This window comes from Anser brachyrhynchus (genome assembly GCF_964034855.1).
Source record: "Anser brachyrhynchus genome assembly, chromosome: 14".
Lineage (NCBI taxonomy): Eukaryota > Metazoa > Chordata > Aves > Anseriformes > Anatidae > Anser > Anser brachyrhynchus.
In genome coordinates this window covers 1442486-1468281 of record NC_137709.1, presented here as the reverse complement: position 1 = coordinate 1468281, position 25796 = coordinate 1442486, and the positions used below count along the sequence as shown (strand labels likewise).

Genomic DNA, 25796 nt, shown 5'->3' with positions numbered 1-25796 from the left:
AACGGCAGCAAGTCCTGCTGCTCCTGGATATTTTTCCCCCGTAGGAATTGCACAGTCGATTCTTTTCACATATGCTAGAAATAGCAAAATGCTGATTATTGCTGTAGAGGCCATGAAGAGCATTGCCCCCCTCCATGCAGTGGGAGCATCCGCTCGGACTCTTGGCAGCGCACCGGGTACCTCGCTCTGTGCCGGGGCCCTCACCGGGGGAAGCTTCTGGCTGCCCAGTGGTACTGGGACTGGGTAATGGTCCCCAGTGCAGACTGGGGAGTCCTTCCAGCCTTTCCCTGCTGTTCCTTGAAACAGAAACAGAGCCTTGAACCTTGTGTATCGGCTGCATTTCAACCACCACAGGTGGACCCCGTGGTCTCTGGAGCAGGAGAAGCACCTGCAGCGCAGGACAAGGCTGTGTCACCCTCACATCCCAGTGCAGGGGTCCCCGTGCACGTGTCCCTGCCTGGGTGCTGCCAGCTGAGTGACTGCCTTTTGTCATCTCATCGCAAAACATCCCTGTGGTAAGGCACTGCACTCCATTCCAGCTCCCAGAGAGGTTTAGGCATTTTTTATCAAGCTTCTTTTAACTGAAGACCAAACGTAGCCTGTTCCAATATTTCATATCAAACTTTATTATTCTGCCGCTGTACCAGCACGTTTTATTTACAGCTTGAAAATTCCATCTACGATGGAGAGGACTGGCCTTAACTTGGGCCCCAGTGCATTGCCCTGCCGTGGTGCCAGCGGCCTGCCTGGCATAGCGTTGTGACACGGCTGCTTTGCTGCGACACGTGGGGCTCCCTGCAGCTCCCTGCCTTTGTCCGTACTCAGTTCAGTCCGTTCAGTGCCCGGCCACGTCTGTGTGTGGGCCTCAGGTGCGGCGTGCTGGGGAGCACGGGCTGCATCGCGCCATGGCCGAACCCCAGACTCACCAAGGGGCCCCGGTGCCTTTTCCACAGAGCCCCCAAATCAGGTTTGATCGCTCCCGCTCTGCTCTGTCCTCTCCAGGATAACATCGGCGTGTTGGTGCCTACAAGCACTTCTGGACAGGTTGCGTAAGAGACAGATTTACTTAATAAATAAATACAAATAACATATGGTTGATATTAGCATGAAATATAGCAGTATTCATGTTGGAAGGAAGGCTTAGATGTCGAGGACTCGGAGCTTTTGGCTGCTGTTAGTTTAGCTTAGCACGACGAGGCTATCTGCAAGCGTCTCACCAGGCGTTGACTCGATGGCATGAATAACGGTGCGGTTTGGAATGGCTCGGAGGGCGTACTAGCAGCGACGTGCTGAGATGGATAAATACGTTAACGCAGTGCCTGGGGAGGTGCTGGGTCAGGAGGGCAGCCGGGCTGGGAAGGTGCACGTCCCCTGTGCCCGGCTGTCCCGGGGCATCCTCAGCCCCCCAGCATGACCCCAGGCAGCGTGGTGAGGCCGAGGTGCCGGGGTTCTCCACCACCTCTGCGAAGCGTCGTGCGGGGCTGGGTAGCTCTGGTTTGGTTTTGTTAAAGCCTTTACCTAAAGCTCGGAGCGCTAACGCTTGGTTGGCTCTGCCAGACCAGCCAAAGAGGGGCAGCGAGAGGGAGGGCGGCACGGGGGGCTCGGGTCGGGGTCGGGGTGGGGGCTCAGTCGGCCGACACGGGCAGCGGGAGGAAGAGGATCGCCTTCTGCCCGTAGTGAGTCCGTGGCCCCAGCTTGCTGTTCCCGTTCTTCTTCAGACCGACGAACCAGTTCTTATCGGCGTGCTTCTTGGAGACGTACGTGTTGTAATGGTTCTCCTCGATCCGCTCGAGGAACAGGCACTCTTCGCCCAGTAGCTGCTGGAAGAGAGCCGTGGGCGGCGGCAGTGAGCACCTGCCCCGTCTCTGTGCCCTGCCGAGGTGATGTGAAGCGTGCAGGTACGGGGCCTTGATTTATCTCCCTGGCCTGCTCCTGGCTCACCCGGCAGGGCCCTGTCCCTGACCCGGGCATTTCATTTGGCAACGTCTGAGCCGAGCACCGCTCTCTGTAAGCTGGTGCTGGCACATGCCCCTGCTCTGGCAGTGATCGGTGCTGGCTGCGGGTTTAGGGGCCGAGCATGGGGAACAAAGCAGCTCTCTGGCAAGGCTAGGAAGCGTGCCGACAGGATTACGTGACGCGCACTTAGCTATAAATGGGCTATTCTCAAAGACCCGGATTATTTTTGGTGACGCCGTGTCCTATGGCTCCTGGGCACAGGAGCTCCTTCCCCACACCATCCTGCTCACGCCGGTGCTGTCACCACCTCTGGTGCGGCGCCAGAGAACTGGGGATGCAGAGGGAAAACCCAGGGAGGCTTCTGCTTCACCCCAGCCCTGTTGGCAGCCCCCGGTCCCCTCACAGAGCCCTGGAGCTGGCACAGCTCGGGGTCTGCGGGGGTCCCGGTCCTGCAGCCAGCAGCTGCCGAGCTGGTAGGGAGCAGCTGCTGCTCCAAGCACGACTCGTGGTGTTTGTCAAGTGTTCGAGGCAGGGCTGCAAATGGTGCTATTGGGTTGTTTGTTTATTCCTCCCGCCCCCCAAAATAAAGCTGGACGAAGAGTGGCCGTCCAGCTGCCAAAATAACAAACAGAGGCTAATTGTTGCTTGCGGTCTGCATTACTCAGAGCTACGAGATTTCTGCAGACCTCAAAACCTCTCGGTGCCCGGTCCCACAGGAGCCTCGTGCTTACCGAGCCGTACAAGAGCCCGTTGGTGTCCATTGCCAGGTACTGCCCAGACTTGGTGCTCTTTATATAAACCTCACCCACGCTTTCCGCGCTTAGCTGGAGCTGAACTGAAAGTAAAAATAAAACAACAACAACAAAAATAAGAGGAAAATAGGAAAAGGGGAAAAATAAATGTGAGAGATAATGTCTAAGCTGCTAGGAAAGTTAGCAGGGTATTTTGGTGCTGAAGCTTGGGTTATAAAGAGTTTATAAGAAACAGTACAGAGTGTAATGAAAACATCTCCCTGTGCCCTCCCCTTCAAAGAAACCCCATAGCCATGTTTTAGGAACCAAAGACCAATTTTTTCCTTATTTTACATCAAAGGAAGGGCAGCCTTTTGGTTAAGACGCTGGAATGGGACACAGGAGATTGGGGTTTTAATTCTGGCTCTAATTTACAAATTTCTCATGTGGTTTTGACAAGACACTTGAGGAGTGACACATGAAGAAGTATTTTGAGAGCTAAACCGGGGACAGACAGACTTCAGATGCCGGCGTTTCGAAACCGTGCCCCAAAGCATCCCGTCGGAGGCCGCCTTGCCAGGCGCAGTCGGGGAGCTGGGGAGCTCCTGCGCGCTGCAGAGGGGCAGCAAGCGCCGCCCTTCACCCTGGAGAACAACCCGGGCGTCCTGCAGATGTCCGTGAGCCGTGCCTGTTATTGCTGCAGCTGATGTGAGCAGGAGGCACGTGTTCGATAGCGATTGGGATCTGGGCCTGCCGGTGCAGAGCGATGGGCTGCAGCGCGGCCGCCGGCACAGCCCACGGTGTCGGGCTCCCTGAGCAGCCCTGGGCTCGGGCCCCCAATGCCAAGGCAAAAAAACCAACCAACCAAACAAAAAAACCCCTCCTGGTTGTCCTCCTGCTGTGGGAGGCGAGCTGGGTCAGCAGCAGGCCGAGCGTCTGCGCCACCTCCCTCCCCAGCCCGCTTAACCTTCCCCTTTGTGCGGTTACTTATTTTACCCCTGTGGGTTCCTTTCTTCCTTCCTTAGCTAATTACAGTGATTACAGCTTGGCTCTAGCTCTTGATCAATGAATTTGTCAGGAGAAGGCAGGGGCAGAGGCGGTGTGGGTGCAGCCCGGGGGGTGGCTCTCCCGCACGCGGTTCCAGCAGCGCGCGCATCGCCGCCGTGGGCACGCGCTGAGCGGCCGCGTCGGCACCTGCGGGGAGCTGCGGGTGTACACGGGGTGACGTGCAAAACCCCAGCTCTTCCAAACTATCGCTCCCATCTCCAAGTCAGCTTTTTCTCCTGATCTTTTCCTGTAGAGATTTGTAACAGAAATGTTGGGGTTGGTTTGAGTGAAGTGTGGGCAGACGCCTTCGCTCCAGCTCCTTCCTTTTTTTTTTTTTAATTTTCTTTATTTAATCCTTTCCAGAACAGCGTGCAGTGTGGCCTCTCAGTGTGGCAGAAGCCAGGTCCCAGGGAAATCTTTGCTGCGACAGGTCTGTTCCTCGCTTCTGGTGCTCCCTGCTCAGCCGGAGGGGCTTGGTGGGGGCACGGCGGGGCTGCAGCCCCCGGCCCGCCTGGTGCTCCTGCGGTGCTGCCTCCCACCCGCCCGGCCGGGGAAGGGGCAGTGGGACCAGAGCCACGGAGCTGCACCCAAAACTGTCCAGGGGAGGGTGCTTCAATTCTTGCAAGTCCTTTCACAGCTCTGTACAGAGAGTTTGCTCCTTCAAGTAACTGCACAAAGCAGAGAAGGTAAGGCTGGTTTTGGAAATGAGTTGGGCTTCATCCTCAAGAGCCTAAAATGCTCTGGTAAGGTTTTTTTTTCATTTCACGATGAAAGCTTGGGATGCCCGAGTGCTGCAGCAAAAGACCAGGGAAGGAATCAATACGTAGGGCTGGGTGCTGAGAGCCCAGGACGAGTGACTTTTTGTTTTCCCATTAGGTATCCTCCTTGATTTTGTGCCCAGCACTTGGTGAGACAATTTCAGATGCAACTGAGCATTTATCTGGAGCACCACGCGCATGGGCGTGGGCAGCTGCTTGCAGGACGGCGATGCCAGCTGCGATGCAGCCGCACACACCGGCCCCTTGCTGGATGCTGGAGGGTGGCTGTTCCTGAGCCTGGTCCCTCCCGGAGCATCTCCCCCTTCCCGGTGCCCCCTCCAGGCCCTGCCCGGCTCGGAGGGCACATCACCCGCAGGGAGCTGGCTTTCTGCGTGCCACCTGGTGCTTGCAGCAGCTGTGCAAGCAGCAGCCAGCATCCTGCTCTGCTCCTGTTACACCCCGCGGGGGCACTTTGGCCAAGGAGCAGCGTTGGTGCCTGCAGCACGCGGGCAGGGACCCCGGAGCACGCGGCGTTCGGTGCCCAGAGGCGTACCTCCCGCTGGCACGCCGCCCTGCGCGGAGTTTCCTCTGTAAATATTTGTACGGTCGGATATCCACGTTTATGGGATCGTTTGCAGGAGGTTCCCTGCTGGCAGAGGTTCCCAAACACACGGCCAGGACGGCAGCCGGCGAGGTGCGAGCGTGCCGGGGCTGGCACCGGTGGCCGGAGGGGAGATGCTCGCTGTGGGGGCAGTCCCGGGGAGGGGGTGCTGGGCTCGGGGCTGCAGTGCTGGGCTCTCCCTGACACTGCCAAGGGTGCTGCGAAGGGCAGGGGAATGACGTTTGTACTTGAAACTCTGCGCAAACTGCCTCTTCTTGAAACAGCAGTAACATGAGGAAAGGTTGACTTTGGGGGAGAAAGCCACGTGGACGCTTGTGGTTTAAAGAAAAAAAAGTGCTTTTCTTAGAATTTGTAAGGCTAATTGGGCTCCTCCCAGTGCTTCTTTCTAACCAAACAGGAGCCTGGCAGATCCCAGCTATATTCCAGTAAGCGCCGGGGGTACGGTGTACACAGGCTGCAGAAAGGTTGCTGCTGAGCATGGTGAGCAGGGAGGGGCAGGATCCGGCCCCAGCCCTAACCCCTGTGCCCCAGGAGCCGCTCTGCCTGCCCCGCTCCCTCGGGCACAATTTCCCAAATCCTCTCAAGCACTTTGAAAGCGCAATGAGGGCGGGGGGCTCTGCGTCAGGCCAGGCGTGCAGCTCTCCTCTGGTGGCTTGGCACAGCTCGGTCAAAGCCAGAGAGCTCAGCACCTCGGCCGCGGGCTGGCTTGGCTCTGGTGGTGTGAGCTGTTGGCAGGGAGAGGGAAGGAGCCATCAGTGCCGTTGATGGCACGGGGAACTTCTGGAAAGGGCAGATGGGCACCTTTCCTTGCCATCCCTGCATTTTTAAAGCCGCGAGTCACAATATAACTCCCTTTTGGCTGATTCTTGCTGCTGTTGGACTTCTGTATCCCACAGGAATTTAATTTGCTACATTAGGGGAAAGGGAAGGTACCGAAGGCAAGAAGACACCATGTGCACAGCACAGATAAAACGCGTGCTGCACGCAGAAGGGTCGGGGCCCTGTGCGCAGGGAGCAGGGCGGGGGCGCTGCCAGCAGACACCACATCCCTGCCGAGCCTTCGGGCCGAGGGGCAGCACCGGGGGACGTCCAACCAGGTGTGGTGGCCGTGGCCATACACAGCACGTGCAGCTCCTCCTCAGCCCCTTTTTCCAGCTACCAGCTTGCTCGTAAGCAGCCGAGCTCCCATTACTACCTCAGTCGTGCCCTGGGCGCTCTGCCCGCCCATGATCCCAGTAAGGACCAGTCAGCCTCGCTGCCTGCCCCGCTCCCAGCCGCGTGCCGGGATGCTTCCCAGGGAAGAAGCTAGCCAAGGCAGCGCCAGGCACAGGAGCAAGCAGGAGAGCCGAGCAGCCACGCCGCGCGTGCTTACTGTGCTGGTCGCTTCGGTCCCGCGTCCCGTCCACCTTGCCGTCGGGAAGGATCCGTAGGAAGTGGCCCCCGTTGCTGCAGTACAGGAGCTTGGGCTTCTTGTAGTTCCCCAGGGGCAGGTTGAACTTCTCGGTCAGGGCGGTGAACGTGGTTATCTCCCCCTCGGCCATGCCTCAGCCTCTGCCGGCGGCTGGTGCCCAGGCTGCAAGAGATGGGGAGGTGAGAGCGGGCGCGGCGAGCTTCCTCGCGCGGTGCCACGCTTATAAAGGGGCAGGCAGGGAGGGGGCCGGGGCAGGTGATTCACGTGGCCGTGGTGGTGACACAGCCCGCGCGGTGATGCTCCCCGGAGTGGGAGGGCTGGTGGTCGTCTGCTCACCGGCGGCAGGGACGGGGGCCTTTTAATTGTGTCGTAGCGAACGCTGTTTTCTTTCTGCTTTCTATTGACGTACGCACTAAAATTACACACTCGAGAAAAAGTCTGAAAACACCCAGCGTCTGATTGGAGCCCACAGGAGGCAGGAAGCCCAGGCTAATAACTCTCTCCACTATTATACCTCTCAGTCATGATTATGACTAGGACTGCACACACGCTGCTAGATAAGCAAACATTTCTTCCTGTCTTGGCATTCTGCATCTCACCTGGCTGAGGCACAGACGTGCTTAGGGTCAGGACAAAATTTCGATGTTATGGGCGATAAGCGAGGGCACCGGAGGCTTCCGTTGCCTGGGCAGTGAGCAGGAGATTTACCTGCACGAGTGTGGGTGATCAAATGCACGTGAAAAAAAGGAGCTTTGAGGATAGCTTATATTATGTTTGTGCACCCTGGTATCCCAGCTGAAACAAAGCCAGATGCCTGGCCTAGAAACTGCATTTAAAGTCTGCCTTGAACACGCTGACCCTCATGTGCAACATCCCCTAGTGCTTACAGAGAAGTGGATTTATGAACGGGAAAAGACAGGGCACAGGATAAACCTAGATAGAGGAAATTACTTTAAATACCATTTATTCCCAGAGCTATATATGGGAATTGTTATATGCTCGCTATTTATATGTATTTATGTTGTTTACAGACAGTGAAAACATCTATTTAGCACTGAGTTGTGTCACTGTTGAATTAGGATTGAACTGGTATCATAGCGTGTGTGTTTCCCAGTGACCTGGGAGATAACCGGGAGTGCAACTCGCGGCAATACACGCGCACACACAGCTATCTGCTTCTCGATGTGTGTGTATAATCTGTAAACATTTGGCTGTAAGCTCCTAACTATTTAACTTCACAAATGCAGCTGCAAGGAGGGGAAACTATGCCTCCAAGTGGATCCCCAAAGTCTGCAGAAGATAAAAATATGTGAAACTGCCTTTTTTTTTTTTTTAAAGTTTTGATCACTTAAAAACTAAAACCTTGGAAGTAAAGACATGGTTGCTGTTGTTGAAGACATGCCCAGCCGTTTCGACCGACTTCGGTTAGCTCACAGGCTTCATCCCTTTCTTTCAGACGCGTCCCTTTGGGGTCGCTATTAGAACAGCGAGATTTCCTAGGGGAGGAAAACAGCCGTGGAGGAAGAAGCGTTCTCTGTCATCCGAGGCCTGAATTCTTTCTGGCAGCAAGCAGTTCAGGACGGGCCCCTCGCCAGCCGACCCGCGGTCCGTGCTGTGCCGCAGCTGGAGGGGTGAAGTCACGGGGCCGGCAGCGGAGCACGGGGTCAAAGCGCAGGGGCCCGGCCACTTGTTATTTTAAACTTTTCCCCACTGCCCTTTCCGCAGGATCACTCTGATCTTGTTTCAGGAGTCACGTTTTCTGGAGCGGCGCCTAGCGAGCCGCGCTTTATCAGACGAGAGCTTCCCCAGCTCTTTGCTGATGTGCCCAGGGAGCTGTTTCGGTGCTTATCTGGTTCACAAAACCGGCTGCCGGCCAGCTCTGCCCCGTATCGCGCATCTCCCCGAGGCGTGGTCTCGCTCTGCACCTATTTGCAAAGCCAAAAGCATTAACCTTTCTCTGCAGAAGTCAGAACAAGTTCTACGACCATCTCTGTTGGTTTTCTTGCTGCTTAAATGAACAAAAGCAGCGTCAGGCTCAGAGCTGGGACGTTCAGATTTTGCGGGTTTGGAAGCAAGAGCCCCTTGCTGTCCCGTCTGACACAGCCCGGTATTTCTGGAAATGCTCTTTGGTGGTAAGCTGATAGCTAGGTGGCAGGCTGAAGGTGCTAGCACTGATGCCCTGCAGTGAGCTCGGTGACGAGGCCCAGGGCTGCTCAGGAGGAGCTTTATGCATCCTGGTGGCCTTCCAGGGCAGCTGGTGGGCTCCTGAAGCACAGCTTTGAAATCCTTTTTTTAACACAGTTGTCAGGCAGCTGGAATTAGGTACTTAGAGTTTCTGCTCCCAACACTTTTTTTTTTTCTTTTGTATTGAGAAATCATAATTTTCTTGCAGTAGTTCAGATTTAATACCGATAGTCTGCCATGCTTTCTCTGAATGAAAACTTTCAAGTCACTCAGCGTGGTAGATAAGGCTTCAGTGCTTTGCCGAGCATTAATCAACATCAGCAGTGTAATTTGCTGGAAATAAAGCTTTTCTTAAACCTTCCTCTGAGGGCAAAAGGATCTCAGAAATCTCCCGGGCCGGTGGTGGAGAGAAGTGAGAAGCAAACCTCCCGCAGCCGAGGGCTCAGAGCAGGAGCTCAGCAGCGCTGCGCCGCAGCCAACGTGGGTGAGGTGCAGACTGGTGCTTCCCTTGTTTACTTGCGTGTCTGCACGGCTGAGTGCATCTATGGATAGCTTTAACAGAGCAGCTCTGCTGGAAATTGTTTCTTCATTTTCATGTATTTCTTTTAAGGTTTTTTGCTATTTTTAGAACACCTTCAGTGCTCGCCAGCTGCCTTTGACTCCACAAGAGAAGCTGAATGAACACAATTTTCCACTCCCATTCTCTCCTTGCTAAATACTGTTGCTGTTCTCATACTTTTATGACCGTGTAGTTGGTACTCTATGCACAGTACCACTCCTGGCCCTACTATTATACTTCTGGCAAGAAAATGCTAGTTTTTTACGGGAATTTTGTGTAATCCGGCATCTGGATTTACCCCATCTAATAGTGGCAGATGTCGAAACCTCCCAGGTCAGAAATGAGCCTTCTAGAGATAAAAAAAGGACTTAAGAAGACAGTTGAACCCAGATGTTAATTCTGACCATGTTCCACTGACCTGCGGCCGCGTGCGTGCTCCCTGTAGCAGTGGGGAGAGGAGCCGGGCGCGAGGCCCCAGGAGCTGAGGGATTCTGAGAAGTTTGGGGTCGGTTCCAGGCTTTATCACCGGCTGCTGCGGCTGCCAAACCAAAGGCTCTGATGTGAAATCCCAAACTCTGAAAGCATCCGAGCGAGTGCTGGGCGCTGGCCACGCTGCCGGCACCAGGCGAGCTCCGCGCGAGCTGAGAAGCCAGCGGGTGCGCTGGGGCAGCGAGCAGGGGGCTCCCCGTCCCTTCCCGTTTTAAAATCAGTGCAGGTTCACTGGCCAAAAGGCACGGTTTCCCCCTTTGCTCCCTTTACAAAGATGGTGCTGGCAAGAGGTTGGCAGCCTGCAGGATTGCTAGTGATCCCTGGATTCAGGGGCGGCCAGGTAAGGTGAGCCCTTTCTGTCTTCATTGCAAAGCACCCGGCTGCTGCTCATGGGAACCCAGAAACGTCTCACTAACCGTGGCCTAGAACAGCTCAAATTCATTGAAACGCTTCTTGGCCTTGGATACAATCCTTTTATAGGGCTGGGAGGAAATGTTCTGGATGGGCTCTGTTGAGCATCCCTTCAGAACAAGTTTGGAGGCGTTGGTGAAAAGTGCAGTTAATAACAATTGTCGTTTAGATGATCAGATGATGATCGTAGAGAAAGCTCCAAACAAAAGACAGCCAAACTCAGGATTTGTTAGGGTTTTCTCAGACTCCGCTTAATGAGATCAGTGTCCTCAGAATTAGGCCCTGGTGAGTTCAGTGGGAACACTGCAATTGGTTTCACTCTGGAACGTGTTATTTTCTCCATTAAAACAGAAATCATATTTATCCCAGGGTGCCACAAGACTGCGCTGCCTCCTGATGGGCTCATTTCCCAGTCCCGCTTTTGGCTTCAGGCAGCTCTCTTCCCAGGAAATTTAGATAGGATGTATGAGAATGGTTACAACAGGTAAAATATTTTAAATAATTTAGGCTCTGGCTTTCCTCCATGCATTGTCTGCCCTGGTGGATTCCTGAAGCACGAGGGCTGACAGATATGGCTTCAGGGAGCTGGCTGGGGCGATCCAAGAGCTGCCCGAGCCTGCCGAGGAAAAATTGCTTGGATAAACAGGGATTTTATTAATTGCAAGTCTTAGAGATCCGCTGTGTGGGACGGATTTCCTCACCCAGGAGTAACAGGCCATGCCAGATGCAGGCAGGATCAGAGCTCAGCGAGAGGTTTCCTCGTGCACGGGTGGCTCCAGGACCTGCAGCGTGGCGGAGTCGGGGCTGTGACGGGCACAGCCAGCGGGCTGCGGCGGCCCAGGAGCACGGCCGGAGGTGCAAGGCACGGCCGTGGTTCCTCGGATCCTCAGAGGAGGACTTAATAAACGAGTAGGCAAGGCCTACGGTGAATACATAACAGATCGTTTAGTGCATATCAGCAGAAAGCATTGGCTTGTTTCTAGTCAGCGTTTACGGTAAGGTGGTTTTATTTCTAGCAATAGAATTAGCAGCTTAATGGCATTTTTATCAGTCAGGTTTTACCCTTTGTAAGTGGAATTTGTGCTCTAAAGTGTGACCAAAGCTGTGGGAATTAATTTCACTTCTGCCCACAGTCGCCATCTCCTGCTCTCCACCCTCAGCACAGCGCTGGGACGCTGTAAGGTCGGCCTCGCCATGGTCATGTCAAACCCTCCCGACACTGCCTCAGCTCCCGTCCCCTCTTTGTGCCCCGCGGGGAAGCCCTTGGAGAAGCGTGCACGTCCCAGGGACAGAGCTGCGCGCAGCCCCGTGGGAAGGCCCTGCCGGCAGCCGAACGTTTCCCTTCCAAGTCGTGTGTGATGGCTGCGCTTCTCCGGGCCGGGACGTCCCCCACAACATCTCAGCAGAGCGGTGGCATCCGTGGGGAGACAGGAAAACAAAGTGATGATCTGCTTTCTAATTACCTTCCAGCCTCTCCCACCTCCCCACCCACACCCTTCTGCAATCTGGTGATTAACTTAATTACAGCCCCAGCTCCTGAAGTCGGTCCAGCCGGAGAGCAGGAGCTCTGCCAGGAGGGTCTCGTTCCCTGTGGCCTGCCTGGGCTCGGACCAAGCATGTGGACACGTCCGTGAGCAGCGCCGGCTGCAGATGCAAATCCCATGGCCTCGTGTGCGGGATTTAATCATTAATCTCGGTGCTCGCCAGATGTGTGAGACCTGTCTCATGGAAAGAACACCCTGGACAGAGCACAAGAGCTCAGTTTCTCCAGCGAAGGAGGAGGTGGGAGATGTGTTGCAAGGGGGCACCTTTCACCTCTGGGCTTTGGAGCCGGAGGCGATGCAGCTGCCTGGGGGCCGGGGGGAGCCGGGGGTGGCTGCTGCTCCTTCCTGCTCCCGCGGCGTGCTCCCTCCCCGGCAAGGGATCTGCTCCTCTCCGTGCTTTAAGGTGCTGTTTACAGCATTTACCAGAAATTACAAAAGGTAATTGGTGTCGTGCGCATACCAAGGGTTTCCCCTTCCCTCTAGCAGAGGGCACGTGCTGCCTTTTACAGGACCCCCGCGCAGGCTGGCACTGGCACCCTCCCATCCTCCCGTTCCTTCGCTTTCCTGCAGCGCTGCCCCCGGCCCCTCGCTCGCACCGACTGAGACCCACCCGCAGGTGGGACCGGCTGCTGAAACATGCCACGGGTCACCCAGCCCTTGTGGCCTCGACTTGGGTGCCCAAGGATGAAGGCTCTGGGCTGCCGGGGCTGCTGATGCCCTGGGGGTGGCGGTGGGTGCCCCTCTGCACCCTGCTGGGGACCCGCTCCCCCGGCCCCAGCGGGCAGGGAGGTTAAGCTGGGTGACGCTTGCCCGGCTCGCAAATGTCACCGCCCCCCCCTTGCCACCCGCCCCCGGTGTCCAGGCAGGACGCTGGGCAAAATGTCAGACCACAAAGCCGGGAGCTGTCTGGGCTCAGGTGTGGCTGCCCCGCGGCCGCTGGCTCCGGCCCCAGGCGCCCACGGACGGACGGACAGACGGGCGGCAGCCAGCCAGCGCCGCACCTGGCCCCGGGCAGGCTTCTCGCGGCGTCTGGTTGTGCTCCGGCTATGGGCACTTTTATCCAGCTTTTCCCTTGGAGCGAGTAGATGCGGAGATGAGAAGCGTGGCTGCTTGCAGCTGGGAGCTCGGCTGCTTGCAGACCAGCTCTGCCCAGAGAAACCATCAGCCGACCCCAAATGACAGATTCTAGCCCCAAAATTTTACTCTATGCTGTGCTCTTACGCCAAGGGGCTGATGTGGTTCTCCTGCTGGGCTGAGTCCCCGCTGACCCTGTGCTCCCAGCCCAAGCAAAGCTCCCTGCCGACGGCCCCGTTCCAGGCCGGTGCCTTGTCACTGCCCCTCTCCTTCGCCCTGCTATCAGCTGCGGGCCCGTGCCAACCTCTCATCACTCAGACGGGTCCAAAATGTCAGCGTGCTGTTGCTAATAACGCATGAGGCTTGAATTAGGAGCGAAAAGCAGCAATTTGCATGTGTTGTCAGATGTAACACTTCCTTCAGCTGGCCCTCTGAAGAACGGCCAGACTTAATCAAGGGTTGGCTCAGGCTTCAAAACTGGGATTGGCGTTTGGGTTCAGACTTTATACCGTGTCCTTCCCCCTAGAAGAGGAGAATGCTGGAAGTGAGGGTTTCATCTCCAGGCCAAGTGAAACCTCACAGCCATACTCGTGGTTAACCATCAGTAGACATATCATCACTCAGAAATCAGGCTTCCTCCGGCAGAGTCTCAGTCTCCGTTGTTCCAAGGAAAATCACTCGGTTTCTGGGTTCGCTATAAGCTTAGCAGTGATTTACTGCCCTGAAAATGCACAGGGAGTTAATTATGTTCGTTCTAAAATATTTGTATAAGGGCTATATGGCTTGTCGTGTTACTTTCTGAGAAAAACTGCCTAGGAGAATTCTGTTCTTAATTCTGCTGCTTAATATCTTCCTTTAAATGCCGTGTCTAGTAGCTATGGGTGCCTGAGTAAACAGCCTGGGCTGTGTTTTGCCACGCACACTGTTGCTCAATAACTTAACAGCAAAACAAAAGCTTGAGATAATAATTACAGGGAAAATCCTCCGATAAATAATAATTTTCTTATCCGCGTGCCTTGAGGGCTGGAGAAAATGCCTTACAGTGTGAAACCGTGGTGCACAAGAACATGCAGGGAGAGTTTCAGATGAGAGATCTTTCCTTCTGTTGGAGCAAGGCAAGCTCCAAGCTGAATCTTCGTTAATTCGGGTGAGAGGCTCAGCCACAAAACAAACAAAAAAGCCCCACAGGAGAGTTAACGGGGGGGATAACGCCTCTGCATTCAGCCAGTGAGCCCGCTGCGTGCTCCCCTCCTGCTGCCGGGAGAGCAAGGCAGGTTGCTTCTCTGGCACATGGCCTGAGGCCAGATTTGGGGTTTCTCAGCTCAGCCCCAGGGACCCCGCGCTGCCTGCTGGGCGCCCCGCTGCCACTCGCAGAGGAGCGCGACCGGCGTGCTGCTGGTGCCAGCCCGCGGCAGGAGACAGCCCTAACCCTGGTCCTCCCGTCCCTGACAGCAGCGTACCAAGGCACCTGCGCCTGCGAAGAGGTCGGCACCAAAGCGGTCCCCGTGAGACACCTGCCCCGACGGCGGAGTGGCCGCGGTGCCAGCAGGCAGGAGCACGCGGCCGCTCTGCACCGCTCCGGGGGAGACAGAGCCCGGCCCCGGCCCCGCTGCACTCCCCTGGCAGCGAGGCGAGGCAGCGGCGTTCTGCAGGCTCCCCTGCCCTTCTCATCCCCGTTACCAGCTACCACCACCAAGGAAAGTGCAGTTTTAGATACCCGCACCTGGTGGAGGAGGCACCAAGGGGTCCTGCTGGCCCCCAGAGACCTGGCCAGGGCTGCCGGTGGTGACGGGAGGCAGAGACACACGGATCTAAGGGAAAATGCCAGCAAACTAAACCAAGAATGTACCCACGTGGGTAGTCTTACATACAACATGAACGTGCGCTGTAAGGATGTGCAGCTGTTAGAAAATTCACGAATGACTTCTCTGGGGGAAAAAAGCCTGTGAAAGGCAGAGCAACTCCGGGCAGCTGCCAGGCCACAGGCAGGTGAAAGGGCTTTGTGCAGGGAGCTCTGGGAGGTTTGGAGATGTGCGGAGGGGGCCGGGCGGTCCCTTTCCTGCTTGGATGGCACAGGGGCTGCAGAAAGCCCCTGGAGCAGATGGCTGCTTGTGGGCGACTGCCCAGGGCAGAGCAGAGTGGGGAGATGTGCAGAAAAGCAGCCGGGCTGCCTGGCGCTGAGCGCCAACAGTCGGCAGCATTTCCAAGGCAGTTTGTGGCTCGCAGAGTGCCCCTGGTACAAGCAAACAGTGCGAGCGTGGAGTTCCCGTCCTGGAGCACAGGCTGGGATTTGTTACGGTAAAGATCTCCCCCTCCTGTCCGCCCCGGCAGCACCGGGATGAGAGCAGAGAGAAACCGGGCTCGGGGCGCCTGCCCTGGGGCGCTGTGCCCCAAACACAGCCCGAAAGGGCTCAGGGCCACCGGGGCCACCCGGAGCAAACCGCGGTGGCCGTGCCTGGAGGGTTGGCTCGCGGGCTGGGCGAGCTGCCCGAGCCCCGTGGGCTGGGGATGCTGCGGGGAGCCGAGCCTGCGAGGGCGCCTGCACACCTGGCATGGAAATAATAGAAATTTTGGCAGAAGGAAGGTCCCTGCAAGGGTGAGCGCTTGGCCCGAGGTGGGACCAGCGGTTTGCTAACGCCAGAGGCGTGGGAAGAAAAGCCCCAAGGTCAGGGCTGACGCCCAGATCTCTCCTCTTAGAGCACGGATCTAAATTAAGAGCCAGAAGCGGGGACAAACGTTTTGAGCGCAAGAAGGCCGTGAGTCATCCACGGCCGTGTGTCTAGACCGTTGTGGGCAACCAGCGGGGCTTGGGAGGACGGCTCGGAGCAGGCAGCCCCACGCCGGGAGTCTGGGGGACAGACGGGGCCGGGACGTCGCCCCGAGGGGCAGGCGCAGAGCCAAGGTGGGGGCTGCGGGGGCAGCAGGCTTTAAGCTGTGGTACAAAGGTGTGTTAAGATGCCGTGCTGGACTTAAAAGAGTAATATTTAGCACTGGCTGTGAATTAGCTGTTCTTCAAAGGAAACCATAGATATTAACCGTGGTGCTCTGAGGGCTTGTATTGGCCTTCATCTGCCAGATTGAGCAGCCAGGAAAATGGAGTTATTTTGTTCCGCTGTTTTCATTTGCACGTGAAATTTCAGAAAGGAAAGATGGGCTGGTGGCAGACAGAGCCGTGCCAGCTGCAGGTCCCGGGCAGGGCTGCTCTGCTCCCTGCTGCCCGGGAACTGCTCCGCGAGGCTGCAGCGTCTGCTCCTGTCTGCAGCAGCAGCATTCAAATAAGATAATCTGGTGCTGGATGCAAGGCAAAAAATAGTAAGTGCTATTACTGAGAACCACTGAGTCAGGCATCTTTCTTATTTAACAAATGGAGAGAGGAAGGGAGGATTATTGCATCTATTCAGGCCACACAACATGCTGGGGCTGAGAGAGCATGACGAAGCAATAGCTCCTCTCTCTCTCGCTGAACTGGTTTTCAACAAATTCTTCTGCAAAGAGATTTCTATTGTGAGCCGTTTAAAAAGCAAACCCGGCCAGGCCGCCAGCCCAAACGATAATCATTCACATGCAGTTGCACAAAATGAATATAAGACTTCTAAAAAACGCCCCAGCCGTGAATCACTGCGCGCTGTGTCACGCAGCGCTGCGCGCCGTGCCCAGCCGGCCGTGTCACCGGGGGGCTGTGGGACACGGTGCCAGCGCTGCCCTTCCCCGGGTACCCAGGCTGTCCCGTAGCTTTCCGTTGGCATCCTGCTCGTGGCTCCTAGGAAGGGTTCCCCTCCCTCTGCGCAGGCTACGAGCTGCGGGGGGCTGCGCCCCTCTCTAGTGGGTGAGCCCCCAGCTCGGCCGGGGCTGCCTGCTTGGGCTTGGTGGGGCTGGGGCCGGCCGGGCTCTGCCTGCTGAGATCTTGCTGGGGCTGCTGCTGGCTTTGGCTTGACCTGTGGTTAATGACCGCATTTTGGGTTGACCTGTGGTTAATGACCACCTTTCTTCGCCATTCCTCGCAACCTCTTATTTCTGAGCCCTAATTCAGAGAGGAATGCATTCATCTCATCCCAACTCCTGTGATTTTGGGGGTTACGAAATTAAGGATGATTAAAGGGGGGGTTAACACAAGAGGCAAACATACTTGGTGTTACTGCGGCTGGCGCCCCGGAGGCTCTGGGGAGGAAGGTGCTGCTCTGGCAGCGGGGGAGGCCGGACCAAGACAGCCCCAGCCGCACTTACAGAGGTCGCTGTGCAGTTACCAGGCGGGTGTTTAAGCACTGCAGGGCTCCGGCACCCCGCTCTGATGGGAATTGCCCGGGAGCTGCAGGGGTGCCGGGGGCCAGGGCAGCACGGCCGCGCGCACTGCACCCTGACACTGTGCCAGGCTCAGCGCAGCAGCCTCTCCTGATCATCTCATTTATTTCCTGCCAGGGAGAAGCCAAAAGCTAACGGCAGTTTCTGTAAGATGTGTGTTCCCCTGCGTTTATTTCTGTCTGCTCAGCCTGCTGCAGCAGCAGTGCTCGTGCCCGGGTGCTGCCAGGCCGGTGGGTCAGCCCCTGCCCGGCCGGAGCCGGGGCTCCAGCACCCGACTGTGGCAGCTCCGGGTGGCTGCCGGTGGCGTTTGGTGCTGCACAGGGAGCGGGGTGGTCGTGGGGGGCCGCGGGGAGGACGCAGCCCTGCAAAGCCAGAGCCTCCTCCAGGGGCGAGCCTGGGATGCGCAGGCAGCACGAGATGGGAGCCGGCTCAACCTCCAGCTAGCAATTATTGCACCATTAAAGTGAAAATTGGTGATTGCCTCCTCATTGAAAAGTTACAACTTTCTTTAATTAGTACCCTAAAGCGAGGCTTATTTCCTGTTGAAATGTGTGTGCTTGTGGTTCAGGATTGCAATGTCTCTTAAAAATCCTTTTTCATGCCTCCTCCCACGTACTGTTGCTCATGCGAATATGGGCATGCTGTGAAACGGATGGGGCCACTTGCGGTTTGGTTGGGTTCCTGCACTAATTAGGGGCCTCATCCAGCCCCTAGGAGCTGGTGAAAACTGCACGGAGCCGAAAGGAGATTGATCGCTGCAGGAAACTGGGAGCGGCGCTTCTAAAATGACCTCGGGAATTTTCCTTGTGACAGGTATGCGCAGTCCCTGCGAGTTCAGAGTGGAAAACGCAGGCACCTGCGGGCACCTGCTGGGCGGCCGGCAGCAGCGGGAGCTGAGGACCGGGGCAGGGCTGGCGGTCACACACCTGCGGGCCTGCACCGAACCACGGCCGGCCCCGGGCAGCGTCTGCCCCTGCAGCCAGGAGGCGTGGGCACTGCTCCTGCCTTGGCCTGCCATCGCGTTGCTCCAGAGCAGCCACGCTCCCTGGGTCACAGCTCTTCTAGGCAGAAAATACCCGTCTTTGTTACAAAGGAAAGAAAAGGGCCTTTCTGACTGCTAAGCTCTGGTTTCCTCTTTATTTATTTATTTTCTGACTCGGCATCAGAAGAGAAAACAAACGTTTTGGAGGGTCTGCTTTTGGTCTGCTCTATCAGCGCGTCAGCAGCACACTGAAATAAGAGGGGGCAGACTGGAATGAACCTGCTGTGGTTAATGTCATTACAGACCCTGTCACTTAGCCCTGACTCCTCACCATCATGATGCTTTGAGCTGCTCACTGCTGTCGAAGCCAAACCAAAGACGCCAAATACAAAGAAGAAATGCCGCAAGCTCCGATTGCCTTGCCTGGGAGGAGCAGGTGCTGAGCATGGAGCTGGGGACCTCCTCTGAGCCCCCGCTGTCCCTGCTGCTCCCCCCCACATCTGTGAGCATTTCAGCTTGCTCACGCCATTTGGCAGAGAGGAAAACACTGGCAAAACAAGCGCAGGGGGGCCCGAGGGCAGGTAACTGCTCCCAGCACAGGGCGGAGGACGTGGGGCTGCAGCCGGGGGAGCAGCGGGCAGGCAGAGCCCCGCCGGCGGGGAGCAACGTGGAAGGAGCCGCGTCCAGCTGCATGAGGAGCTGCCGCGGCCCGGAGGAAGATCAAGGTCTCAGGAGTGGGAGGAAGGCCAGAGTCATTTGGGGAGCTTGGGAGGGAAAGCCTATCCCCTGGGCTAGGGTGGAGCTGGGAAGGAAAGTTTATCCAAAGGGCTTGCGAAGCTGGCTCTGGCCGGAGACCTCGGTGGACCCGAACTCTGGTCAGCCCCACTCCAAGTGCGCGTTCCTGCACGCCCCGAGCCAGTGGAGTGCTTGCGGCGGCAGCCGGAGGAAGCTTCGCTGACCCCGTCTTGTGGGGAGAACAATCGGGCATTGTCCTGCCCTACCGTCACCAACCTGAGTCCTGCCCTTAGGAACCCATTAAACTTTAGACCCCTGGTTGTGCCGACCTTCCCGTAAGGCTCGGGCGCTCTCCAAGGCGATCGCTGCTGGGGCCCCGAGGGCCCCGGCTGCCCGCTACCAGCACATCACCCACAGCCGTGTGGGGCTGGGAGCCTGCAGGGCTGGGGGTGGTGCTGGGGCACCTGCCTGCACCCCCCCCAGGCACGGGGAGCAGAGCGGGGTGGCGAGGCGAGGCGAGGAGCTGCTCCCACACAGCGGCTGCAGCAGCGTCCAGGCAAACCCTGGGGCTGGAGGGGGACTTGGGTGTCTGCTAGGGCAGGCCCGAGGATTTTTTTTTTTTTTAAAAAAAGGAAATTATTATTATTAACAATTATTATTAAAAAAGGACCATTTTATAGTGCTGTATCACTTGAGCAAATGTCCTATTTGGGAGAAAACTTAAAACGCTCCAAATATTGCGTTTTGCAAAACAAAATATTTTAAAGATTGTGATTCAGATTGCGATACAAGCTTCTGGTCAAAGCCTTCGTTTCACTTGCAGTCAATTTGAAATCGCAGGGGGAAATCCCTCTCTCCCGGAGGCAGCAGCCTGGTGACACTTGCAAGGACTGGGGCTCTGGGCGCAGTCAGGTAGGGAGCGGTGCCTGACATCCCACATCTGTCCCTTTTCCCCCTCCCGGCCCGGCTCTGAGCTCCTAAACCCCCCCCCCCAAACCCTCAGCACCACGGGGTGCTGAGCAGCAGGCGGGGAGCCCCCGGCCCCGCGTGGCCCCCGGCCGCTGGGAGCAGCCGCAGGTCCCGGGGGGGCCGCATCCCGCCCCCTCCCCGCCGCATCCCGGGGGTACCGCGGCCTCCCCGCGCCCCCGCGCCCCCCGGGCCCCCGCAGCATCCCCGGGGGGGGGACGTACCCGTAACGGTGCCGCGGAGGAGCTGCCGCCGGCGGGCCCGGGCTTGGGCTGGTGTCAGAGCGCAGGGGAGAACCGAAAAATAAAATAGGGAAAAAAAAAAAACAGAAGGGAAAAAAAAAAAGGCAAACCGGAGCCTATTGGTGAGGCGCTGCGGTGGGAGGGGAGCGCCCCCCCGGCCGCGGCTCCGGCCCGAGCGCTCCCTGCTGCTGCTGCTGCTGCCGCCCCGCCCGCCGCACGGGGAGGCGCACCGGGCACCGGGCACTGGGCACCGGGTACCAGGCACCGGGCACCGGGCACCGGGCACCGGGCACCGGGCTCCGGGCACCGGGTACCGGGCACCGGGCACCGGGTACCAGGCACCGGGCACCGGGCACCGGGCACCGGGTACCGGATACCGGGCACCGGGTACCAGGCACCGGGCACCGGGCAGCGGACACCGGGTACCGGATACCGGGCACCGGGTACCAGGCACCGGGCACCGGGCAGCGGACACCGGGTACCAGGCATCGGGCACCGCACACCGGCACTGGGTACCGCACACCGGGGGCACCGGGCTCTGCACCCTGGGTGCCCAGCTGTGCCGGTGGTGGGCACCTGCCGGGCTCCGGCCGCAGCAGGGCAGGCTCGGCTCAGCTCGGCTTGGCTCAGCTCAGCTCGGCTCGGCTCAGCTCAGCTCAGCTCGGCTCAGCTCGGCTCAGCTCAGCTCGGTTAGAGCCTGCCGCTGCCGCGGGCACGGGGCGCTGCGGCACCGCGGGGGCAGAGGGGAGAAAGCTGGCGGAGGAGCAGCGGTTCTTGCGCTCTCTTTTCTCGTTCCCATCCCCACAGCTCTGCCTGCGCCCTCCCGGGATGCAATAAACCCCTTTGCCCCGACGAGTGCCAGGCTGACCTGCAGGGATGGGGGCTCTGCACCCCCCCACCCTGTGCTGGCAGTGCCGGGGTGCTCCGTGGTGGCAGAGGTCGGCCTTAAAAGCCAAGGCGCTCTCAGGAGCCTGATAAAGTATCCCCCTAAGCCTGATACCTGTATCCCCCGGGACGTGGGGATCCATCCGTGCCTGGTGCAGGTGTGGGCTCTGCAAAAGGGTGCTGGGCCCGCGGGCTGACCCACGCGCACGACGCCGGGCTTGTGCTGGCTGCAGCGGTGACGGAAGCAAGCGCGATGAACGCGGAGCTTGGCCTGCCTCCACCGGCGTTCTGCAGCGTTGTTTGACCAGGGTTATCTGAGGCTTGCTTAAAATGCGCTTTCCGTCCTGGTTCACACGGAGTCTGTATGTCTGGGCAGCCAAGCTGAGTCCAAAGCCCAGACGTTTTGTTAAAAACATGTCCCAGTTCACTGCAGTTCACAGCAGTGAGTGGGGACCGTTCTTAGCGCATCTGACACAGCCCGGGTGGGCCCTGGGCCTCCCCGGATCTCCGTGCTCTCTGCCGTTTGTCTGTGTGTTGGAACAAGCCCGCACAACATCTCCTCCTGCCATTGTAGCCCCGTGCTGACAGTGGAAGGGAACAACAAGCAAGACGAAGCCGAACTTTTCTGACTCCCCAGAACGACTGCCCTTGAATTAGGCTGAGCTTTTCCCGGACAGCAGGCGTTCGGGTTATTCGTGAAGGAGTGCTAGGAAACGCAGCCCTGCCTTCTTACAGAGCTGCCTTCATCTGTGCCCCCCCGCCTGCCTCCCCCTGTGCCAGGCGGCTGGCGGCTCTGGGCACTGCAAGTGGCACTGCTCACCTGCCCCCCCCCCAAATTTAACGTCGTGTCCTCCCTGCCCAGCCTGGACGCAGCCGTCTGTGGTGAGAGCAATCGTCTGGCAGCCCTGCGCAAGGCGCAGAGCGAGCAGTGGCTGGAAGCTCTGCAGCAGTCCCCGTGCCGAGGAGCGGCTTGGCCAAAGCCCAAAGGCTGACGGTGCCGCCGCGGCCCCGCGGGCCCTGCAGTGCTGCCCTCCCTGCCCGGGCCCCAGGGCGAAGCCCGGGTGGCAGCAGATGCCCGCGCTGTTTTTCTAGGCTTTCTGGACGGCTTTTGAGAGCTGGCTCCTGCTCTTGCCTCAGGTAAGGAACCCCCTCACCTCGCTGCCTTGAATATCTGCTGACCTTCTTGGCTACGAGTCCCATAAATAATATACATTTCTTGGGGTTGTTTGGAAGCACGGTAAATAACCATAGAGTGGCTTTTTCCCTTGAGGAAACACGAGGTGCTGCTTTCTGTTCAGCACCCAGGCAGCGTGTGTTGCTGCTCTTCCCCCAAATCAGGGTCAAGCAGCACTGACAACAGGCAAAACTTTCTGCAAGTCTGGTTTGAAATGAGCCCCTCAAGATGCCCCAGGTCCCGGGTTTGGGTTCATTCCTCTCCTCTGAGCTGTGCTGCTGGAAGGGCTGAGCAAGTGCTGCTCAGTCCAGTGCAGCCTGCAGGCAGCACTGAAATGTCCGCCCCCGCCTCCCCTCCCCATTTTCTGTCCCTGAGCCCGGAGAGAGGACAAAGAAACCCCAACTGCTCCCCAGCCACAAACACCCAGCTGAACTGCAAACCGATGGCGGATTAGGAACCACGGAAGCTCGCTGCAGACCTTGTGGGAAGGGTTTGCAAAGCCCAGGGCAGGGCAGTGGCTCTCCAGGGGCCATGGCCCAGAGGGGACACTGGGGGGGAGCTGCATGGGGCGCCCAGCTGCCGGGTCAGGGTGCACGGTGCTGTGCTGCTGGGGGTCACCCTGCCCCTCGCCCCTCGCCCCGCTGCCCCCAGGCCGGGCAGCTCCCGGCGCGATGCCCGCACGCCCCACACCCACACCACTCACGGCAGCTCGTGGGAAGAGCTCCAAGGAGAAGCGGTGTCCCTCAGACCGACAGCGGCATCGGGGCTGCGTTGGCTCCGGGCAAGATCCAGCTTGGGGCAGCGCGCGGCGGTGCGTGGGGCTGAGACGGCGCTGCCGTCACCGGAGCATGGGCCGCTGCGCTGTGCCCACATAGGACAAGGAAGTATGGATAATCCTTCGCCTTGCTATTTTTTTCCCCTCATGTGATCTTGCTTTTGGACTGCTATTTTGGGGCTGGACTCCAGCCCAGGTGAAAGACAAGGATTTAATCCAGCCCTCCTCCCCCATGCGCCCGGAGCGCTGCCAGGGACCTCTGCCTGTGCCTGGGTGGTGGGGCTACCCCTGCTGCCGGTGCTGGTTCCCCGTGTGCTCCCCAGCCCTTTCTTCTCTTGCTGCAAGGCCATTTCTGTCCCCAGAGTGCTTCTGTGCAGTCAGGGGGTGACTGCAAACAGGCTGCAGTGCGTGCATGGTGCCCGGCTGCCCCATCCCGCAGGCACCCTCTGCCCCGTCCCACAGGCACCCTCTGCCCCGTCCCCCCAGGGCTCGCACCGGGACGCGGCGTAGCGCCAGGGCTGGAGTCTCCCCAGCACCATTAGACCTTTTTCCGCTCACTTTCCCCACAGAAACAGCCTGCCAGGAAGCTGACAGGAGATAAATCAATTAAAAAATGCTGGCAGCTTGCAGCAGCCTTGACATAAGCCGATGCTGGGCCCTGCAAACCGCTCGCCGTCCCCGCGGGTGAGCTGCGAGCATCCCACCTGTGCTTGGAGATGGGTGCGCAGAGCCGGGGGGAGGCAGGGGCTGCGGGGCTCCGCTGCGTGCCGGGGGTCCTGCGAGCAGTGGGGCCGGTCCCTCTGGGGACTTCACGCACCGTAAAGCCAACGCGGGGCAGGACAGGAGGGGACGGGCTCTTTGGAGCCCGGAGGGTGTGTGTGCACACAGGGGCACCTGCACCCAGACAAGCCCAGGGAAACCTGCATTTCCCTCGTCATGGGAAGTCTCCGCAGCGCAGCTCTGGATGAAACCATTTCGGCAGCCAGCACCGGTCGTATGGCTCCAGGGGCAGGCCGCGGATGAGGGATGGGGCCCACAGTGTGCGAACCTGTAGTCAGAGGTGGGACCTGCTTTGCAGAGCAATGGCTTATCTCAGGCACGTGCTGGATAAATGAAAAGTTAAGGACCAAAAATTAGAAAACCCACCCCTTTTCAGGCTATTTTGCAATATGTAGATAACACACGATTCTATTTTATTTATTTATTTATTTTAAATATATATAAGGAATTCCTCCCTGGCACTGAGTAAATGTGCTGTTCCCTTCTGGGGAGGCAAGAAATCCTTCCTTATGAGCACCACCAGGGCAAAAGCTTCTCTTCCGCGCTGCCTGCAGCTCGGGCTGGCGGTCGGGGGCCGTGTGCCGGGGAGCCCCGGGGAGCCCCGGGGGGGCTGCGGGGAGCCCCGGGGAGCCGCAGGGGGGCTGCGGGGAGCCCCGGGGAGCCCCGGGGGGCTGCGGGGAGCTCCGGGGAGCAGCGAGGAGCCGCGGGGAGCCCCGGGGCCGGCAGAGGGCGCCGAGCGGCCGCGGGAGGCGCGGCGGGGCGCGGGGCGCGGCGCGGGGCTGTGCGGGGGGCGGCGGGCTGCCCTTTCCCAAGGCCGGTTTCCCGGGAGGGAGCGGTGCCTGCTGAGGAACGGCTCCCGGCCTTTGCTCCGTAATGGATGACCTGGGGTATCGGCCCAGCGCTGTGCACTTGCGCCCTGCACTGGCTCAGCGCCGGGAGCTGAATCCCGCAGGACTCTCCTGGACGCGCTCTCCAGATGAGGGATCTGCTCCTGTAATTGCGTTTCTGGGGCATCAGGCATCTTCTGATCCATTTAATATGTGCCATGTTGCGTTTGTTGCAAGTCAGATACATAACAGAAGCCCCATTACCCTAAAAGTACTGCTATTATCAAGTACTGACTTAATTACAGTTTTATCTAAAAATAGATCCGGTTAGCCTGACAGAACCCATTTTTCCCCATCCCCTGCTGCTGGGCGTTGTTTCCTCCCTTCGGTTCCTGGCTCGCCAAGCCCAGCATCAGCTCCTGCATCGTTTTCCTGAGTCCGACACCAGGCTGGCAGCCCATCGTTGCCCACTGACTCTTTTGCTTTTCCTTGTTCCCTGAAGTTATCCCGATCTCCCCAAACTGACCCCCATGTTCAGGTGACCCGGGTCTGGCTGCCTGGGGCACCTCTGGCTCGGGGAGCTGCTGCCACCCAGGTACCTCCCTGGGCAGGGAAGCGGTGCATCGAAGGGGGGTTCTTCAGCAGCTTTCCATGGCTGTCTTTGTGTACAAAAACCACCCAAGGTAAGGCCTGTAGCTGATATCTACTCATTATCATCACTTTCCTCTGATTGTTATGCGGTTTCCAAAGTTTTTATAGCTGGGAGCCGAGCAAAGGCAACTTTCTTTCCCCTTTGGGAAACTGCTTTTTGTCAGCCTTCGCGGTGTCGGCGAGCGGCAGTGGCGGCTGGCGGAACCACGGACGAGTCCCGTTTCCGCACGGCGCCGTCAGGGCGCGGGGCCATCCATGGGCAGTGCCATGGGCTGACGCTGGCCCCGTTCGCTGCCCCGCTGAGGCTCCCCGGGGCATTCCGGGGGAGCAGCAGCTCTCAGGGCGCTGGCAGAGCCCAGTGTCTGGACCAGCCGCCTGCTCCTGGCGCGCCGTTCGTTTTTCCCCCAGCCTGGCAGCATCTGCCATCTGCCAGAAGAGGGCTGCTGCAGGCTGCTCCTGCCTTTGGAAAGGGCTCGCTCGGTCCCACAAATGTATGGGATGGAAGGAGTCCGGGCGGAGGAGCCTGGCTCTCCAGACGTGTTGGGAGATGTGTCCAAATTAATTCTTTTGCCCTGCTGCCTAAGAAAGCTCTTCGCTCCTCACCGGGTGTGCGGGAGCAGAGGGAGGTCAGCCCAGGCACCGCAGCACCCAGCTCACTGCAGACAGCCGCCCCGGTCGTTGTGGTGTGGGGTTT

General features: G+C 58.4%; 2 protein-coding genes across 8 annotated transcripts in view; one reads left to right on the top strand and one right to left on the bottom strand.

Annotated features, from left to right (window-relative positions):
- Positions 1-14073, top strand: part of LOC308177708 (uncharacterized protein) — a 52600-nt gene extending 38527 nt beyond the window's left edge. Inside the window, exons 11-12 of the mRNA XM_080555368.1 lie at positions 4098-4420; positions 11302-14073. The gene's annotated coding sequence lies outside the window, so the exon portion shown is untranslated. The remainder of the gene's footprint in view (positions 1-4097; positions 4421-11301) is intronic.
- Positions 606-23296, bottom strand: FGF1 (fibroblast growth factor 1). Of its 7 annotated transcripts, none has more exons than XM_080555361.1 (4): positions 22773-23296; positions 6487-6687; positions 2688-2791; positions 606-1817 (listed from the first exon to the last, which is right to left on the bottom strand). In XM_080555361.1, the coding sequence occupies exons 2-4, from the start codon at positions 6653-6655 to the stop codon at positions 1626-1628; spliced, it is 465 nt and encodes a 154-aa protein (XP_080411487.1). In that variant the 5' UTR covers positions 6656-6687; positions 22773-23296; the 3' UTR covers positions 606-1625. The 7 variants fall into 7 exon arrangements, with proteins under 7 accessions (XP_080411487.1, XP_080411483.1, XP_080411485.1 ...); XM_080555357.1 differs by having other exon boundaries at positions 606-1820; positions 22773-23295; XM_080555359.1 differs by lacking the exon at positions 22773-23296 and adding an exon at positions 21011-21203 and having other exon boundaries at positions 606-1820.
- Positions 23297-25796: the final 2500 nt, after the last annotated feature.

What these genes read in the sequence shown, in the direction of transcription:
- FGF1 (XM_080555357.1), bottom strand. Translation starts at nt 6,655, where the DNA reads ATGGCCGAGGGGGAGATAACCACGTTCACCGCCCTGACCGAGAAGTTC. An exon ending in GGACCGAAGCGACCAGCACA is followed by an intron (nt 2,792 to 6,486) that starts GTAAGCACGCGC and finishes TTTTACTTTCAG; the next exon opens with TTCAGCTCCAGCTAAGCGCG. An exon ending in ACGGGCTCTTGTACGGCTCG is followed by an intron (nt 1,821 to 2,687) that starts GTAAGCACGAGG and finishes GCTCTCTTCCAG; the next exon opens with CAGCTACTGGGCGAAGAGTG.